We start from the raw sequence: 20,057 nt of genomic DNA, 5'->3' as shown, positions 1-20,057 counted from the left end.
TAACTTTTAAGACGTAAGCTGAACATCCCATTATTTTCTATGATTTGCGAGCATTGTTAGCATCCTACAGTGTGATCAGGGTATGAAAGTTTAAAGTTGCAAAGCAATCATATCACTTTGTGAGAGATGTTAGAGTGACAAAAAAAGCTCTGATAAACCTTCTGTAGTTACAGCACCAACAAAGTTAACAACTGCATACGTCTAGAGTTAATGACCACGATATTGGTTCGACAGTGAATATTGGAGATACATTCATCAGGTGGCCAGAAACACGACTCAGCGAATGTTAAATATTGGTCTCTGTCTGTTGGATGTTTATCGGCAACTCGAGATTTGGCTATGAGTGCATTTCACAACTTTTAAGACCTATAGTTTCAAATAAGGGCTATTTCAGTATGTTGATAATACCGAAAAAGAAAATGATCTGTTGATTGACAGACGTCTCTTTCCCAATGTAAGTCTATGGGACTAAAAGATGCCAATTGAAGTCAAGAGCCCACAGATATTTATCCAGTGACTACAGTTTCAAACGTTATGTTTCCATCTTTCAGCTCAATGCTTTGATTTTGCAGCTGTCAGTGCTTTCAACATCCTGTTAGCAGCAGCAGAAATCTGCTACCTACTACCTACTCAGCACCACGTGGCAGACACCTTGAAGTGAGCGACCAGCTGGTGAACATAGTGGAACATTTAGCAGCTAAAGAGCCAGATTATCTCCCGCAGGAGCTGGTGGAGACCAAAAGCAGAGCTAAAAGAAAGTGAATGTTGGAGTTACACTGATTGAGTGGACAGAGAAATGTCTCCAAATCATATAGACTGTATCTAAGAAGTGGATGTCGTCACTGTGACGTCACCCTTTGATTTGTGGACCACGGTTTTGAAGCTTCGAGTTTGGCTTTTTCGCTGTCGCCGTCTTGGTTTTTGGTCGTAGGCAGAAATGACACAAGAGGGTGGAGATAAGTACGACCGAATGCTGAATAACCTCCATGTTACACACTGTGAAAAGGTTAAAGTTGTAAGACGCCTAAAGTGGCAAAACAACCCAACTGTAGCTGCTTTAACTTGTCAAGACATTTCAATTGAACTTTTGTAAAATTCAAAACGTCCCTTCAAAGGCACACTTCACCTCATGTTTCAAGGCTAAATATGTTGGTGCTTGTACTGATAAGGGGAACGATCTGCCTGCATTCTCAGCCATTAATCAGTGTCACTGAGGGAAATCCAAGCCTCCAGCATGCCATTGAAGATAGTGGCTGACACAAAAGAGGAGGATCAACCCACAGTCGCCTGTTGGTACCTTATTAACCCCCTTCATGGCAGATGCACCCCTTCAGGGAGGAAGGCGTTGTCTTCCACTCCTCCCCCACCTGCCTTTCTTCAGTGGGGTGTGGCAGATAGTGAAAGAAAGGAAGGATGGGAGGATCGAGAGAAAAGAAAACTATACAGTGTCTCTATTCACACATTGTCAGCGAAGATGTACACCCTCTTTTCAGCAGGCCTCCTGACCCTGGTATTTAACGCAGGGATGTTATGTAGTCAATCCCATGCAACGCACACGCCACACACACACACATACAGACCAATGTGTGCACTTTGTTTATCTAGCAGGAGTCGGACAATTGCTGCAATTCCTGGGGGTCGGGGTAGGAAGTAAGAAAGTGGGTGTTTCACTCAACTTTACTCAAAACACCAGTAAACGTATCTTGGGTGACTATTTGTGACCGAATTTCACTTCCGGGAATGGTGGACTCTGCCACTTAAGATGAGAAATACTAAATAGAACGGTAATTATTGAACATGATACATTGAATGGCTACTGTTAGAATAAAACACATGAATAATATCTAAATTACGGTTTGATCCTGTGTCTCAGGACGACATTTCCCCTTTAAAACTCCTAAAATAATCCAACAGACATATAATTCAGGTATATTTGTGTCTGTCCAGTCTGGTCCAGTCAAATCCAGTTCAGCTCTCAGTCTACTGGTCTACTTCAGCCCACTTCAGTCCAACCCAGCAGTTTGGCCCAGTTCACCCTGGAATTGTCTTGCCAGTTCTTCTTAACCTGAATGGCAAAACAAGCCCTTCAAAGCCAGCGTAGACCAGAGCGCTTCTCCGTCTCTTCCCTCCTGGAGCCCTGGTTTGTGCTGATAAAGGAGGTCAAAGGTCAGCGTGTGTGTGTGTGTGTGTGGTTGACATGGGACTATAGATCACAGCGAGTAACCACAGCTCTTCCTTTTTTTTGCAAAGGATGCACAAACATGTCCCTCCGTCATCCCCAGTGCAAAACAGCATTGATCCCTGAAACAGTTTATAGTTCTATGAAGAAACAATCAGGTCAGACTGGTCAAGGTGGTGTGGTGCATATAGGAATGTTCTCTTAATAACCAACAGTAAATCATCATCGATGGTCTGGGATCCAATAAATCCTGCGTTTTTTAAAACATTGAGCAGACACCCAGTCCACGCTAGAAATCTATAGAATCCTTGACAAGGGAAGAGGAAATAGGATGCTATTGATCTCCAATGGAGGATTAGATTTCCTACAGCAAAAGGATGTAGGTCTCATTCGACAATGGGAGGAGCATGTGACAGAGTGGCCTATATATAACCCATAGAAGGGAGTCAATAGACAGCAGAACAAATGATACTGTGGCTAAAGGCAATCCATGCCACTCATTTCTCTGTCCCTGCGTTTCGTCACATGGATCTATCAATCGTAGGAGAGCTTATGAAGCAGCTTTTCAAATGTTTCCAGACGAATAGACGAAGCAGAGTAGCAACACTTGTAGTGTGCAGAACCACTTTGTGGTATTTTGTATTAGATCAAGTTGTTCTGCATACTACAAGTGTTACTGGAGTTGTACCTCAGACCAGTTTCTGACAAGAACAACTTTTAATTTTGGGCCATATATATATAAAGAACTTAAAAGAAAACAGAAAGAGGATATAATTCTATGAGCTGCACACCCTTGACTCCTGTGTGAGTGAAAAAAAACCAAAAGATGTTCTTAATAATGCTATTAAGCCCACTGCCGCTCTGTTACAGGTAAATGACCTACAGGTAAGATGGTTTTGTTGGGGGTTTTGTTTTCACTCAAATGCACGACCACACCCGATCAGCACCAAACAGCAGGCAGTTAAAGTTAGCGACGAGCTGGTGGACATAGTGGAGCATTTAGCAGATAACAGCCAGATATTTCAGATAATTAACACAGTGTACTGGTCCAACCTGAGGACTACGCACACTGAAGAGGGCGTAGCTCCAGAAACACACCAGAGCAGTGGCAAGGTGTGGTCAAACTAAAAGTTGAGGATAGTTTGGCTGCGAGTTGTGGCCAGACCTCCTGCAATCAGTAAACCCCGTCATGTGATGCCTCCGTCGGGTCATTGTTGACAACTCCCTTTTTGTCCCCTGCCCTTGAATGTCGATGCCAACAAAATAAATTGCACCGCGTTGCCTGTTGGGGGGAGGAATGATAAAACACCAAGATAATGCTGCTCAGCACATTTCCTTGTCTTGGTTTCCCAAACAACATCTACAATGTCGGCCATCAATGAATTAAAGATTGAGGGGCCATAAGTGAGATCCTCACTGCCCCGCAGCACAAAATGAACAGAATACATCTTCACGGACAGAGCAGTTGATCAACACCACAAAATAATCCCCCCCCACACACACACACACACACACACACACACACAGACTTCCACTTTTCACCCGACCCGCTCAGTGACGCAGGACAGTGCTGTGAGGGCACCATTATGTACTCAAGCCAACAAAGCCACTAACACAGCGGTACTGTACTCCCGGTGTACTGTATCGTGATTACGTCATCACAAGTTGCAGACAATGCTACAATGATGTGGCGAACTTGCTTCTTCACGCATCCAGCAGTTACGGAGCAACGTCAACCTTTTGAATCCTCTTTCTGGACAACTGGCAAATTTAAGTCCAACGGTCCCTTTTAGCTCCGTCTTTGGTCTCCACCAACCCCTGAGGGAAATATCCGTGTCTTTAGCTGCTCAATGCTCCACGATGTTCATCAGCTCGTTGCTGCTTTGGACGGGTAGCATGTTGTGTGTTGAGTGCTATAAAAGGCCTTTGCGGTCAAAGGCATAGAGAAGGGTGGAGCGAGCGTCAAAACACACGCACTCCTGTCGGATAAAAGCATCCACACCAATGCGACGTGAAACACGATGAAACACGATGAAAAGGTGAAGAATTTAAGACGATCTGAAGATATTTACTTCAAGGCCTCAGCAAGTCAAGATCCTCTGCTGCTTTCTTCACTCGTCTTCTCTCTCACACAGAAGGCTTCATGGATGAACACAATTTACCACCAGCTTGTATGACTGTGTGTGTGTGTGTGTGTGTGTGTGTGTGTGGGGTCCAATGGGGTGTACATTTGCGCTCAGACCAAACTGACCTCTCATGTTGTTTATGAGTCCCGAATTCATCCCAGAGGCCTCTGGGCATCACTGCATTCTCTGGTAAAGCGTGGAGTGCTGGGGTGTCTAGCAGGGTCTGTTGGGATGGAGCGGTGCTTGTGTGTGTGTGTTGTGTGTGGGTGTGTGTGTGTGTGTGTGGAGGGGTAGGGTTGTCCTGGAAAAAAAGGCCTGTCAAGGTTTCCACCCTCCGCCAGCGGATCATCCATCTGGATGCAAGTAGGTTCATTGTTTTGACACTCCCAGCGTGGTGCTGTCTGGAGAGGAGAAAACCCCTCTTCACCTCCTTAATTGTGCAGTACATGATGCAATAGGCCGGATGTGACTGTGTGTAATGTATGTGTGTGCGTGCGTCTGAAATGGGACACTCATGTGAAAGAACGGTGGCCCTGGAGGCTCACTGCACAATCATGAGACACAAGTCACAGGATTGCTCATACGCTTTTATTGTTCATATCAGGAACGTTGCCGAATAAAGTGCTGCAGACTGATATCACATTCACTGACGCCAGCACCGGGTTACAGATATATGGAAGCTACATGTAAAACAATGAATGATCCCAGATAAAGGCTTTCTCACGACATCCTCCCCACTCACACACCATTACGACACACATTCTGTCGGTTTTGCATATTTAGTTTTGCATCCGAGGATATCGATGCAGTCGAGGCACACCGGCTGCTCACGTGCACACAAAGTCGCCCGGATGCTCTGCTGGAGAGTCGCTCGTGCAACACAGACGCCACGTCGTGTCCATCTGCGACAGGTTTGCACCGACATGAGACGGGCGCTGCAGGATGTTGGGGTTTAAAAACCAAAAGGATGAGAGCCTGCAGGCCGCAGGGACGTGTCTGCTGCGAGCTTCCTACTGCGCATCAGAAAAATGGACTGGATCCGGTTCACAATCAACAACAATATTTAATGTACTACACAAAGTTCACTGACAAGCGGAACCAACTATCAACAGTCATGTTCTCGAGAACAGAGACCACACGCACGCATCTCACTCACAGGTCTGAATTCAGGTGCTGAAAAACGAGAGCGGATGTGATCTGAGGAATTCTCTCCAGAAGTCTCTTATATGTTGGAAATGTCCGAAACAGTCATAGAACATCTGAATGACCCTCCGTGGCGATGAGTGATGGGCTCCATTTGACTTCTGTCCCCTCCCATTATCGATACATCTTCTCTCCTCGCAAAACATCTGTCTGGTCAGCTGTCCTCCCCACTGACCACATCCTCCATTTGCTGCATGTCTCATTCAGACTCCCTGTCTGACCCTCAAACTATTCTTAGTGTTCTAATACCTTTAGTGACCATACTTTTATGATTTAATACATTCAATTAGTTAATATACTGTAACACATAATATCTTCTATAAGCAAGAATATTGTAAACATATTGTGACTGACATATTATTATTGTGACTCATCACTAGGGGGGTTATTTAATCCTACTTATGTGTTTAATACTGAAATTCTCCACAAGGAGGAGTGCAGCTGATTTCAAAGTTTAAGAAGAGAAGCAGACTCTTTGGCAGTAAAGTGAACATCTGTGGACACATCATCAGGACGCCAGACAAAAAGTCACACCTCGGCCTACTCATACAAAGAACAGAACATAACCATTGTTTAAAGCAGCGGCTCTTCCCTTTCTTTACCCTTTAAAGGGGAACTCCACTGATTCTACACACACTGTTTACAGGTCTTGGGGATGATACGTTGTATTTGGAAAAAAGTAGCTTAAAGGCTTTTGTGGCTCGTGAGATCTGATTAATGTCCTCATGTGATGTCACTTGAGTGAATTGGGACTACAAATTTTAAAATAAAATAAAAAATCAGGGGTGTGAAGTTTGAAAGAAGTGAGCTGACCTCTGTAGCCCACTCCCCATCTCGTCTTGAAGCTCATTCTTTTTTCTTAAAACTAGACGGTATTTCACAAGAAAAAAAATCAAAGCTTGTAAAAAAAGGTGGTGCAGCAGTCGAGATATTCTTATTTCCTACATCAGTAATCATCTTGCAACCCACCTTGGCAGTCCCAACACTCACTGGACAACCACTGCGCTGAAGAACACAAAGAACACAACCAGCGTCATTCTGCTCACTCACATTTCAACATCTTGGATGAAGGTTTAAAATAAGGCACCAGGTACTGTGTGTGTGTGTGTGTTTCCTGCTCATTTCACAACAAAGGCCTGCATTTCAGCAGATAGGTGCTTCACTTTGAAGCCGCTCTGCTGAATTCATGATCGTGGCACAAAGGAAAATGAGCGTGCATGTTATGTTGAACTTAAAACTGTTTTGAGGAATGAGGCAAATTGTGATGAACAAACATGAAGAATGAGCTTCCGTTTCTTAAAATACAGCTTTATTTGTGAATTTACACCGATTAGCAGTTCCATCTAAAAGCAACTCCATTAGATAACCATTTATATGCATGTTTACAGGTCACAGAGTAGCTCGGCTTATTCTGGCATGCCGAAGCAAAACTCCTTATTTATTTTAAAACAGAAAAAGAGGTGGAGAGAGAGAGCGAGAGAGAGAGAGAGAGAGAGAGAGAGAGAGAGAGAGCGAGGCGCAAACAGTCGGAAACAAAAGTGGAGAAAATAACAAGGATCCAACGCATTCAGTTCACCTCATAGAATGGTTAATAAAAATAAAATAAGCCAAGCGCTCTCTGCAACTAGAAGAACAAAAAGAAAGCGTATACTGCGATAAACATGGAGGATGAAAAAAGAGAGAACTTTCCAGGAAGAGGAAGACGGTCTGAGTGATGAAAAGATGGTGCGTTAGTGTCAGGTTGTCCTTACCCACTGCCCCTCTCTACCACACACACACACACACACACGTATGTAGATATATATGCACTTCCATTTCCAAACTCACACCTCCCTTCTCCATCTTCCAGTTGTGTGACCTCAGCAGCTCTTTGCCCGGAGCCAAAAGCTATCGTTGAACACAGCGAAAGATGTGTCCCTCCCTCCCTCCCTCCCTCCCCCCAAATCCAATACTTCACATTGCTAGTTGGGATATTGGTACATCTGGTTAAACTGCTGGGGGGGGGGGGGGGGGGTGGGGCATGTGGCAACCCATCACACTTTGGCTTTGCAGAGTTCAACTGTGGGTCATCTGACAGTTACAGCTCGATCGTGTTTACTGGAGAAATTACACGAGGGGGGGGGGGGGGGGGGGGCCTTACAAGCTGAAATGACTGGGCTCCCAGAGCGATGAAATAAAAATGTCCTTATACGACCTCCTTGTAATGTTCCAGTTCCAGGAGAAAATCAATGGCAGATAAAGCGGCAGTGGATGTAGCTACTGGAAAGGAAATAAAAGTTCCCGGGAGCCTGAGGCGTGTGGATGCAGTCACGGGGAGATTTAACAGCCTCGTTCGGGTCCATTGACGCCCGAGCAGGCGGACGACAATCGCAACCCTCGTCTCATCATTAACAACAATGGAGGACAAATTAAATTTGAATGCGTCTTTAAAAACAAACACAGAAACACATCAAAGAGGTGTCGCCGCCTCCTCGCTCCACGGCTCTCATCTCAGCTGACTGCAGATATTTGGACTCAGTATTTCGACACTACACTTCCTGTTTTGTTCCGTTGAGAAGTAGAGAAGACTTCTCACGTGCGACACCAATGAGAGACTCTTCTCGTCCCGCTTCATTCGACTCACTTTCGGGGTCCTGGAGCTTCCTCCCGACACCACGCCTCGCTTGCTACTTTGCACAACTTTTATCAAATTACTTCACAATCAACTTCACTGGTGAAACCACCTGAAACAGGTTATATACCACAAGAAAAGTGCAGCGCAATACAATACAAAATATAGTTAAAAATCTATAGCCAACATATCCAGTTTTCATATATCTGTGTTATATAGTAAATTTGTGTACTCTGGAGATTAGAATATAATTTCAGCAATCAGGCATCACTAAAGAACATAGTCGGCCGTAGAAAAGAGAAAACGTGCATAACAGCTGTAATTCTCTGTAAAAGCTTACAAATGAGTACAAAACAGAGTCGACTAATACCGCATGTAGAATAAAAAACAAAAGATCACATTTCATGAGATGACAAACTAGACACAAACGGTGAAGCGCTACTGAAATGAGGTTGTGTCTTCTTCGTCTCATCTTTTTAGTTTTGGCAAAAGCAACATTGAGATGAAGAGGAGATGTGAAAACGCTCCATAAATAATTTGAGTGAGAGTCGGTGGCTCTTTGCGATTGTGTCATAAACTGCCGGCCGTCATCCTCACTATGTTGTCCAGTCGGCTGAAGAGGAGGTTTGTATCAGAAGCCTGTGAGAGAGAGAACTCCTCACGCGGTAAACAAATCAACACAAACTCAAGTCTGAGACCGGTTTTCACGTGTGACTTCAAATTCCATGTGGCCTCTCGGTTCACTGGTGAGAGTCAGGTGGCCAGGGTTCAACAACAAAACTTTAAAAACTAATTTCGTTTCAACTTCTAGTTTCACATCACTCAATGTTGCAACGTAATCATTGAACACAATTGGATTTTAAAGCGAGATGTACACGCGAGGTGGTTTCCAGTTCTATTTTCAGCCGGGGAAACAACACAGGAGGAGCCAGTCATGCGGGATCTAAAGGGCCTCACGTGACACCGAGGAGCCCCGTCAGAGGACTGCAGAGGTGATCGCGTGTGGAGACACCCAACACCGTGGACCCATCCAAGTCACCTCCACCTCCAATCTGCTGCAACTTTAATCTGTGCGCCCACATGCCCACGCCAACATTCCAAACACTCTCCTCTCGCAGGAGAGATCTTTCCTTTCTTCTCGTTGTAGAAACTCACTTTCTCTACGTGATCCGTTCTTCTGCCTTTTTGCACGTAAAACCCTTTTGTTAGAAATTTGAATAAAATTAAAAACATGAAAGGACATTGAAAACGGAGACATAATATAAACACAGACATGAAACAGAAAAGGCGGCTGCCGCCCCGCTTTCTTCTTCCGTGCAGACGGCCTTTCCTGTCTGCTCTCAGGCCTCCGTCTTCTCTTTCTTTTTGTTCTTCTTCAGGAAGGACGGCGTGCGGAACTTCTTCTTCTTCTTGGCGTTGGGGGACTTGGAGGGTGAGCCCTCGGGGGACAGCGCCTCCTCGATCTTCTCGCCGGAGCGCACCTTGATCTCCACGCTCTCCACGCTGGTGGTCAGCCGGCTGACGCGCTTGGCCAGCTCCTGGTCCACGTCGCCGTGGACGTCTTTGCCGTTCATCTGGCCCGTGTGGTTGTCTGGGGGAGGAGAAGAGCGAGACGGAGGTTGGGCGAGGACAGGGATCAAGGAACAAAGGAAGGACAACGCATCACTCAACGCTGATAGCCGACAAATAACAAGCACGACGCTTCACATGACGAACCTCAGCGCAAAGTCGAAGGGAACTAATATGTGGGAAACAGCGAGACACAACAGTCCACATGAATACACAGAATATATCAGGCTCCTGTCCATCACACAGGGTTGTAACAGAATCCATGTATTTGAACAAAATGACAGAAACAGCTTGTAAAACGATGCGGTGTCTGGTTAAAGTGAGGCGTTCGTGTCCCTAGTGTACCAAACACACCGATACTATTTGAACTGTGTGTTGAACGTCACACAAAGAGACACGGTGTCCTAGTGCTCCGCACATTTCATAATATCCAGCGACCTGATACAGCCCAGAGAGCCGGTCCTCCTTTCACCTGAACATAAACGGGGCATTGGACAGCGGCTTAGAGCTGCTGCCTGAATGAATGTTCACCAAACAGGCCTGCCAGTGTCACATCTCTTTGTCTGCGTTGCAAACGCAGATGAGGGAACGCAGAGCGGCGGCATCATGTTGCGTGAAAACAGAGACGGTTTCTTGTGTTACTTCCACACAAAAAGAACACGAAATTAAAAAGCGGCTCACGCAAACAATTGACCTGCTCTCGGCACAACGGCGGGCTGAGGTCGGAGCGGTGGTGTCCGATGATACGCTTCCCCTGAGCCAACGTGCCGTCGTGGGTTCATTGTTACTCATCGTGTGATTGTGCGTGTTCGCGCTGGAGGGCAGCTGACAGGAAGTCAATCCATCAGTGTCGTTGTTTACAACCCCGCGATGCACACCGACTGGCCTCGGACACAAAGATCTCTTGGTTAATCGATACGAGACTGGAGATCCAAGAGGCGACGATTCAATACCCAGGAGTCATGTGACCAAGCCGGCAGGTCTGTGATGTTTTACACCCGAAGGCAACAGAGAGGCAGAAGATCTCGTCATGAACTCGTTTGAACTCTAGGTTGTGGTGCGTTTAAGGACGCTGCGACATTCGAGGTTGAGAACAAACTTTGTCATCGATGCTCTTTAAAAAGCAACAGTATGACACTCATGTCATAACGCGTGTCTAAGCTTTCAAGAGAGAGCTACAGCGAAATGTCAAACTATTCCTTTAAAGCCAGACCCAGAAGACTTTTACTGATCAGCAAATATTTACATACGGAGGGGACATTATTGCAGACGGACACGTTTTTACATGAACAATCATTAGTGAGGAACAAAGTCATAGCACAGGTCAGTAGTCTAGGCATTGCATACAGAATTAACAATTCATTTGCCCTCTCATGCACACACTCAAACACGTTCTGTAAGTCTCTCTCTCTCTCTGAGTGATACCTTCTTTAGCTGGAGTGCTTTGCGGGGACTGGGTGAGAGACAGAGACTGAGAGAGAGTGGAGCCGTCGTCGGAGGTTAGCTCGTGCTCTCCATCTGCAGGGAGGGTGGGGGTGGTGGGGGGGGGGGGTGGGGGAGGGATGAGAGGATTGCAGGGCGGTGTGGAGGATTGAAGTAGTGGGACGACAGCAGGGGTGAGTGGGGTGAGAGGTGGGGGGGGGGGGTCAGGGGGAGGGAGTGGGTGGGTTGGAGAGATTAGTGGTAACACACATGTTAGAATCAGGCCATGCACAGCTGCTTTTACACAAAATTTCCCAAAATCCTTGTTGATCGTTTGTGATCCGTTTGTGCTGGTGTCGGCGTGTCCCACTGACGAGCAGAGACGTCTGGGCTGCAGGGTGGACACGTTCAACTGTATCGTACCGAATTATGTCCAAACTTCAGGCTAAAAATGAACAAAAGGAGCAAGAGCAACTTTTACTCCTTTTGAACACGTTCATGAGCACATTCTCCACAGCGTATAGAACGTGGTTGCATGGTCCGTGCGGTGACCGTGTGAATATGTCCTCCGTCAGACGTCACATGCACAGAGGCGTGAACTCAGCTCGAGGTCAGTCAGGGCATAGAATGAGCTGCGTGGGTCTCATCACGTCGCACTGCTGACAGCGGGTCCTTCTCAATATGCACATTTTATTCAGTCAGTTTTGACATTTAATGTTAAAAATGGACTGGACTCTACTAATCACAGGGTAAACCTATACGCGTGTGTGTGTGTGTGTGTGTTTGTGTGTTTGTGTGTGTGTGTGTGTGTGTGTGTGTGTGTGTGTGTTGCCCAGGCGTATACGAGTTCATGACAGACGGTCTCCAGCTTGCTTCCAGATTGGCCATCGGGGGATTCGTGGGCCTGTGGAGGCAACCGCGTCATAGCAACGGGCTCTGCTCATGTGGCGGGTGTGAGGACCTGCTGTGTGTTCGGTCTGCCATCTTTTAGTCATACCGGCCTCTCGCACAGTACATGTGCACGCGCACGCACACACACACACACACACACACGCACACACTGGCACTTGCACCACGTTTCATGAGGACGATCGATTTGGGTGAACACTCGGGGTGTAACGGTTCGGTTCGGTACAGTAGAAAACTATAAATGCCAGAGAAATGTACTTGATTTAAAAATATATTTATTCATCACAACTAACATCATAAATCATAAGTCTGAAAGGCAGTGGGACAAACGCCAACTATGAAACATATTTTGCTGCAGTTGATTACTGCAGCAAAATATAAACCGATACCTGTGATCGACCGCTCTTGGCTGATACTATCTGCCCCGCCGACACATCAGCAGACTAATAAAAAACGGACCAAAATGAGACGTGCACATCTTTTGAAGACGGCAGAGAGCTGCGGCTCAAACGAATCTCTTCCTGTGAGCTTCCACACTGTGGCTTTACGGATTGATTGTTGACCGATGGTCTAAAAATCAATAAGTAGTTGTTCAATGAACCTTCACAGATTTGCACGATTGTTTGTTGCTCACAGACGAAGAACGTAGAGTACAAGTCACTGCGTGTGTGTGTGTGTGTGTGCGTGCGTGTGTGTGAGCGTGTGTGTGTGTGTGTGTGTGTGAGTGAGCAGTCCATATGTCTCTCAGTGGGACTGAGCTCTTGTGGTGTTTGCAAGTTGAGCGTGAAAGAGTTCAAAAAAACAAATCCACACACCTATGAACAAACACACACACCAGTCCATGAACTCATGAGTTTGCATGTTTGCTCAAGTGTGTGTGTGTGTGTGTGAATGCATGTGTGTGTGTGTGTGTGTGTGTGTGTGTGGTACCATTGGGGCCTAGATGCGTCCTCTCCACGTTTGTGCGGTACTCCTGCAGCTCCTTCTGTGTCTGCTCACTGAAGGGGTTGGGAGGCAAGGGAGCCATCTGCTCCTCCTCTGTGGGCACGTATGGCTGGGGAGGAGACAGGGAGAGGGGTGAGCATGGGACACACACACACACTTTCTAAGAAGCTAAAAACAAACCTCACATACAATAACTGATACTGTACGCATCAGAGCATAAACGCATGCACACAACCACTGATTTAAACACACTGCGTGTGAGAGGGACAATCATTCATTACGACCCAACTGAGTTCTGCTCACATAAAGATGAACGTGTCGACCACATCGCGCAGAGCTCGTATAATCACCGACTCATTAGTCTGCAAGCCAACATCTTTTTAACAGACTGTGGAAACATAAACACCGAGCACGAGACACGCACTAATGCAATTAACACGATGGGGGCACCGGGAGACTCGCACAACACAGAAAAACACACATTTCACAAGATTTCTGTGTGAAGAAAGATCCTCTGAAGACCATCATGCTCCAACACAACACGTCATTCTCAGCGACTCGTGCAATTCCGTCGACGGCAGAAATAAAACGGCTGAAAATTAATTCAAAGTTGGCGTCGCTACATTAACAGACACATGCAATGTTTTCTGTTCCGAACGGGCAACAATGTGTAAAATGACTCCACAGCGACGGCAACGATCAGAAAACATCGACCGGGGAAGCGATTAAAGCTCCTTACGCAACGATGGAGCGCCGACACAGGTGTTCTCACTGGTGTCTAATCAGCCAGAATAACTGAAAAACACCTTTGAGTCATTGCTCAATAACCAGTAATGAGGGAAATCTGTGTTGTTGGTCCAACAGGCAATAAAGCACTGCATGCCCACAGAAAGACACACACGGGACCCTTTTTCTGGAGCAGCATGGAATTGAAAGAAAACACAAAGAAAACCAAAACCACACGGAGAAGCAGCCGCTGTTTGTGACGCTGCTGCTGTGTATTATGTGTACAATAAAAAAAACGGCTGAAAATGAATGAAAACTCTCCATGAAGTCCAGATTTTTTTATATTTTTTAAAATGTCTGCATTGTCTTATGCGTGACAAACAGATGTAAAAGGGTTATAAACAATACAAAAACACAACATACTCTCAGTCATAGAATATGCTGTAGCCCTGATGGGCTGCACAAAATAAGGAGGGAGGGGTCGAGCTGGCATCTGTGCGATCACATTCCTGTACGGTGTTGCATTATTCAGCCTTAGGGCTGTTGAGTGATATGTATTAACGGAAGAATATTCTGAAACTTGGCGCCACAGAACTCGGTTCACGGCTACATTCTCTCCTTTAGCAGGAAACACAACTATTTCAGTTTGGACTTTAACATCAAACAGTAAAAGTAATCTGCAACAATCCAGGTATTTGTTTTTCCTGTGAAAATGACTCGTAGACACGAGATGATTCGACTTCTTTCCGTCTGGCACCAGTGAGTGAATAGATCTACATCCCAAAGGCCAGCAGACAAAGTGAATTTTCAAAAAATGTCAGAAGGTCCAAAGAGAATAATTCTCACCCGTCGCGGCTCATCAACAGGGATGCCTGCGAGGTGCTGAGAGCGCGGCCCCGACGACATCATGTCGAAGCGGTTCTGTTCTCTGATCTGTGATAGGACGAAACGCACAGCGATGTCACCGGAAAGCATTCGGTGTCGAGCACAATGCCGACCGAGAGGAGACGAGCGTTAAGACTCACTTTGTTCCTCTTCTGCAGCACCTCGCTGGGGTCTGTGTTGAGAGGGACAAACTGATTGGGGTCCTCGATCCGGATCGGGGTTCCCGTCTCCTCCGCCTTCATCCACTGTAGAAGGAAGGAACAACAACCCAGCACTGTAACGCATGTACGATCTCTAGTGTGACTGTTACATGTAACCCTATTCATATAGATCTTTACACTCAAATGATATTTTTAAATCAGAAGTGTGGGTTATTAAACGGGGGTCTGAAGAGGAAGGCGTCCAGCGGTCAGAGAGGGTCTGGTTGCATTCAGGGAACTACAGGATCCACCATCATTCGTCCCTAAAAATCTAACCTTGTCGAAGTGCAATACTAAATCACCGGACTCCTCTTTTATAAAACCACGACACCAAATGCCTCAAAGATCATGAGCCAGTGTAGATCTCTGTTCAGCCTGTAGGTGGCGAGCTCACATCAGCTGAGGAACAACAAACAGTCAACAACAACCGACATTGAACTTCACTTTGTCACTGCAAGTTTTGGGTTCATGATATAAACTGCGTTGTAACACACAAACATAAACACGTACGTGCAGAAATCAGTCTAAAAACTAAACTCTTTCTTCTTCCTCATGTTTCTCACACACACACACGCTCTGCTCACCGTGGTTGTCCGGCTGTTGTAGCGCTCCTCTCCGCCCTCCACGCTGACCTTCGTGTAGCTGTTGGGCGAGTTGAGCCAGCGCGTCTTCTCCCTCTGCTGCCGCTGCTGCAGCAACTTCAAGGGCAGCCGCGTGGCGCAGTCCCCGTCCTCCTCGACCATGAACGCCGTGACGGTGGCGGGGATCTCCACGTCGCTCTTGTGTCTGGGCTTCTCTCGGACGATGACGTGCCGGTACGTGTAGCCGGTCCTGTAGCCCTGCAGCAGGAAACAACGCCAGTTTGACTTCTTTGATCGGAGACTATTTGGTTTGTTTCGTCTCGCAGTGACCAGGAAACAAAACAAAAGCTCATGGCCACACGGGAGGCCAATTCATACATTCGTACTTGTTGTATTTCTGTACCCGCTGTTGTGACTTCACCCCACGAATGCTATTCAATAGATCACATCATTGTACATTCATAACGATGCATTGTGCTTCCCCTTCCTGCATCCCTGGTTGAGCTGCCAGTTTCACAGTTAGTCAAATGAAAGCAACAGACACACACAGTGTTTCTGGCAGCACAGAGGACGGAGTCAGAGAGACATTTCCTTTCTGACCCTTTCTCTCTTGTCCCTCTCCCTTCATCCGCCTATTCCACTCACCCCTCTCCTCTTCATCGCTCCTTTCTTTCTCACACATCCCATTTCCCGGCCCTTCTTCTCTGTCGCTGAACTCTCACATGGGTCCCGCTGTTTGTTTCCACCCTCGGCTTCACACTGACATTCCGTTTATTTTCATTTTGTCCTTTTACTATTCATCTCAGTTCCATGCTCGAAGTTGACCTTTCAACTTGACTCGATCACCCTTTTCTGTCCAGAGACCACCATGCCACCGTTTCATATTATGTTTTTGTTTTTTACACATTCAAATCAGGAAGAGAGAGGGATGAGACAGAGATGACATGCCGAGAGAGAGAGAGAGAGAGAGAGAGAGAGAGAGAGAGAGAGAGAGAGAGAGAGAGAGAGAGAGACCTCTGTTTACACCTATTTTTTGGTCGAAAAACAACCTCTCAAAATGCCACAGAGTGCTGAGATTCAAGAAAGGAGAAGAAATCTCGAGTGTCATTCTCTTCATGTCATTTTTACATTTACCTCCGAGCTTGTTTGTTCAACGCGAACACACAGAAGTGAAAAGTGTATTGAATGAGCCTGATGATGATGATTACTCTCACTTGGCCGTCTGTGGACTCACCAGGTTATCCAGCATCCTCATCAGAGCCTCAAACTCCATCTCGCCAAACTTCCACTTATGGCTGCCACACATGTTGACAGCTTCTGCTTTGCTAACGGCCTTTACTTGTGCTTTCAACTTGGGCGAGTTCAGCACTATCAGGTTGTCCACCCCGCCAGCACACGCCATGGCCTTCACCTGCAGTCACAAAGGACAGAAGGGAGAAGAGTGTGAGACTCACGGGACACAAAATAGACAAAAATACTTGTACCTGGGAGGAAGACATTGTTGACCAAAACGGGCTACCCCTTAATCTAAAGCTACCACAGCACCAAGGAATACACAGTACTGCACAGGGCATACAACAAACATGAAGGGGGGATTTATTTATAGACATTAAGCTGGGCTTTGCAGGATGGATTAATGTTTTCTTTTGCTCGACCGGGGAGAGTCAATCAGGAGATTTGGTGTGCCCGTTACAGAGAGGGACGCAATAACGTCTCTAAAATCCTCCGTACGAGTGAACGCAAAAGACACGCAAGAGTCTAACGGCACACCGGAGGAACCCCCCACAGGACACACTCACTTTAATACAAGCATTGATAAATCAATAAAAAAGGTCAGATAGCTTTGAATCTGTTGAACACTCCTCGACGTCACACCCTTCATGTTCCAAATGTGTTCCTTTGAAAAGACATTATTGACGATATTGTCTCAGACAGTTGAATTGTCGGGGTTTATGTTGAATTGGTACATTTTTGGATTCTCAAACATTTATCCAACCGTTTGTCCGTTACTAGCCTGTCTCGACTCTTTCTTTTGGCTCACTGTTCCACTCAACCGTTACTTTAACCGAACTGTTTCAACTGTTATAAATGAACTGGTTCTATTCAATCAGCTGAGCTACTCCACAATCTTCCCACACATCTCGTTCACCATTCAGGGGTACAGATGATTTTTAAGAGAAGACCTCCTGAAATCCCCATTTTCAACAAGTCAGCTCGTTGCTCCCTTCATCACCCCTAAGCATCACTGGCTGTAAGACTGTTTTGCCAACAGTTCCCACAAGGCAAGAGATTATGATTTATGGAGTGTTGCTAAAATAGTGAGAGTAGGGAAATGTAAAAATGGCCGTAGAGAGATTACATTTAGCGGGGAAAAGCTGCGCCCTGCTAGTCTAGTACACGTGCAGGTGAACAGCAGCAGTTAGCCCGTGTGGGAGTGTGTGTGTGTGTGTGCGCTGGTGTGTGTTTGTGTACCTGGATTTCACAGACATATTGGATACTGTACATGTAGGTAAAGGCCTCTTCGATGCTCTCCCCGAGAGCAACTATCCCGTGATTCCTCAGCACCAGAACCTGGAACACACAAAGTTACAGGCAGCATCGTTAGGAGCAGCAGGAGCAAGTTATTCCTTTAAGACCGACGAGGACCGCCCAGCTGTCTTGGTTTTCCTACCTTCGTCGTGGGCCCCAGGGCCTTCTGCAGCTCTCTGCGGTCCTCCTGGTCGTCCAGGCTGCCCTGGTAGCTGTAGTAGGCGATATCACCCAGGATCAATGCCTCCTGGGAAATGGGCAGGATGCCACACTTCATGGAGGACACCTGAAGCAGACGAGAAGAGGGGGAGCAGAGGCAGATGAGAAGCTTTGACAGGTGTGTTCCAGCTGTTTTATTCATCCGAGTCTGCGGCTGACATTTAAGTGAGCTGCAGAGACGAGACACTTTGTTGCATATCAGGTTTGAAGACGTTTCCGGCGTAACGTGAACTCACCGCAGCCATGGCAGGGGTTTGCGCGTGAAGGATGCAGCGGATGTCTGGACGCATGGAGTAGATGGCAGCGTGGGGGCTGAAACCCGCGGGGTCGATCCTCAGGTTGGTGGAGCCCTGTTCGATCACATCCCCGAGGATGTTGACCTTCACCTGGGGAAACAAGGAGAGGAGACAAGCTTGGTGAATGCTTCGTGGAGCCAAAACATATATAATATATATACACATTGTTTTCACACACACACACACAGCTGATAACCCTGCAACCTAAACTAAGAAGATGTGCAGATGATGCAGAAATCACATTATCAGCGATTCCAGGAAATATAGTCGAACCAGTTAGAGGTTATTAGATTACAAAGAGAGAGAGAGAGAGAGAGAGAGAGAGAGAGAGAGAGAGAGAGAGAGAGAGAGAGAGAGAGAGAGAGAGAGAGAGAGAGGAGAAAGAGAAAGAGAGAGAGCGAGAGAAAGAGAGAGAGCAAGAGAGAGAGAGCGAGAAGAGAAAGAGAAAGAGAGAGACAGAGAGAGAGAGAGAGAGAGAGACAGAGAGAGAGAGAGAGACAAAGACAGAGAGAGAGAGAGACAGAGAGAAGAGAAAGAGAAAGAGAGAGAGAGAGAGAGAGAGAGAGAGAGAGAGAAAGAGAGAGAGCGAGAAGAGAAAGAAAGAGAAAGAAAGAGAGAGAGAGACAGAGAGAGAGAGAAAGAGAGAAAGAGACACAGAGAGAGAGAGAAAGAAAGCGAAAGAAAGAGAGAGAGAGAGAGAGAGAGAGCGAGAGAGAGAGAGAGAGAGGACGAATAAGGGAACAAAGAGATTGAGGTATTAAAAACCTGAAGAAAGAGAATCTGACCACAGATGGCAGTCCTCGCTGTAAAGCCTAATAACAAACACTACTTTGCCTGCAGACTTTCTACTAAATCATCATCAACGCAACCACATGTTGCTCTGTGCTACAAACCAGAACCGACAAGATCCAACGAAATCCAGGTGTGTGTAATTACAGCAGGAAAGAGCAGCAGAACATCCTTCATCGAATCGGACGCCAACGAAATACACACAGTTCACTCTTTTGTTTTTAGAAATATTAAATCAAAACCTGAAGCCCACTGAAAACCAACTGGGTGATTTTCACTTTACATACAAAACAGTGTGGAACATAAAACTGGCAAAGTCACATGTGTTTTGTTATATTGGCACCGATATAGAAACATATCGACGAATTAACAGCAGGGTGGAGTCCACAGCCTGCTGCTGATCTCTGAATCAACTCGAGCTGAAAGTCCTGAGACATGTCCCCAGACATGAAATGTGTCTCGGTTGGATGGAAAGTACACGATAAGGGTCTGAAGAAGAAGCGTGGTCAGCTGAAACTTGAACTTTAACCTTCTGAACTCATCATCGCACTGACATCAAACTAAACTCAAAGATGAACGTTATCGAGAAGCAAAAAACACTGAGGTGGACCGAACCAGTGAACTGAAATGACCGCAGCTTCACCTCCGAAATCAAACGGAGAGCTCCACCCAGCTGACTCCACCACGACCTCCCAAACGCTTTACTCCGGATGACTTCCTCTGAACCAATCAGTTCGCTTCTCTGAACACCTGAACTCAACCCGTGTTGAGGGGAGGAGACCATCACAATGGCATCAAAACACAAACAGACTGAAACTCAGTCAGGGCAATATCTGGAAGCGCCAGACAACATCATTTTGTTGCGTCT

General features: G+C 46.4%; 1 protein-coding gene across 5 annotated transcripts in view; it reads right to left on the bottom strand.

The window, feature by feature from the left end:
• Window positions 1-6,800: 6,800 nt before the first annotated feature.
• The window catches only part of add3a (adducin 3 (gamma) a), a 46,766-nt gene continuing 33,509 nt past the window's right edge, over window positions 6,801-20,057 (bottom strand). For 4 of the 5 annotated variants that reach the window (XM_079278431.1, XM_079278435.1, XM_079278433.1 and 1 more), the window contains 10 exons: window positions 18,341-18,490; window positions 18,028-18,171; window positions 17,829-17,927; window positions 16,591-16,767; window positions 15,360-15,614; window positions 14,716-14,820; window positions 14,537-14,623; window positions 12,950-13,073; window positions 11,114-11,206; window positions 6,801-9,710 (listed from right to left, as the gene is read on the bottom strand). In XM_079278431.1, coding sequence (XP_079134557.1) covers window positions 9,460-9,710; window positions 11,114-11,206; window positions 12,950-13,073; window positions 14,537-14,623; window positions 14,716-14,820; window positions 15,360-15,614; window positions 16,591-16,767; window positions 17,829-17,927; window positions 18,028-18,171; window positions 18,341-18,490 — 1,485 coding nt within the window. In that variant the 3' untranslated portion in view covers window positions 6,801-9,459. The remainder of the gene's footprint in view (window positions 9,711-11,113; window positions 11,207-12,949; window positions 13,074-14,536; window positions 14,624-14,715; window positions 14,821-15,359; window positions 15,615-16,590; window positions 16,768-17,828; window positions 17,928-18,027; window positions 18,172-18,340; window positions 18,491-20,057) is intronic. The other variant, XM_079278434.1, reaches the window with a different exon arrangement.

This window comes from Melanostigma gelatinosum, assembly GCF_949748355.1.
Source record: "Melanostigma gelatinosum genome assembly, chromosome: 11".
Taxonomy (NCBI): Eukaryota; Metazoa; Chordata; class Actinopteri; order Perciformes; family Zoarcidae; genus Melanostigma; species Melanostigma gelatinosum.
The sequence above is the reverse complement of the archived record's forward strand: the minus strand, read 5'-3'. Positions and strand labels throughout refer to the sequence as shown.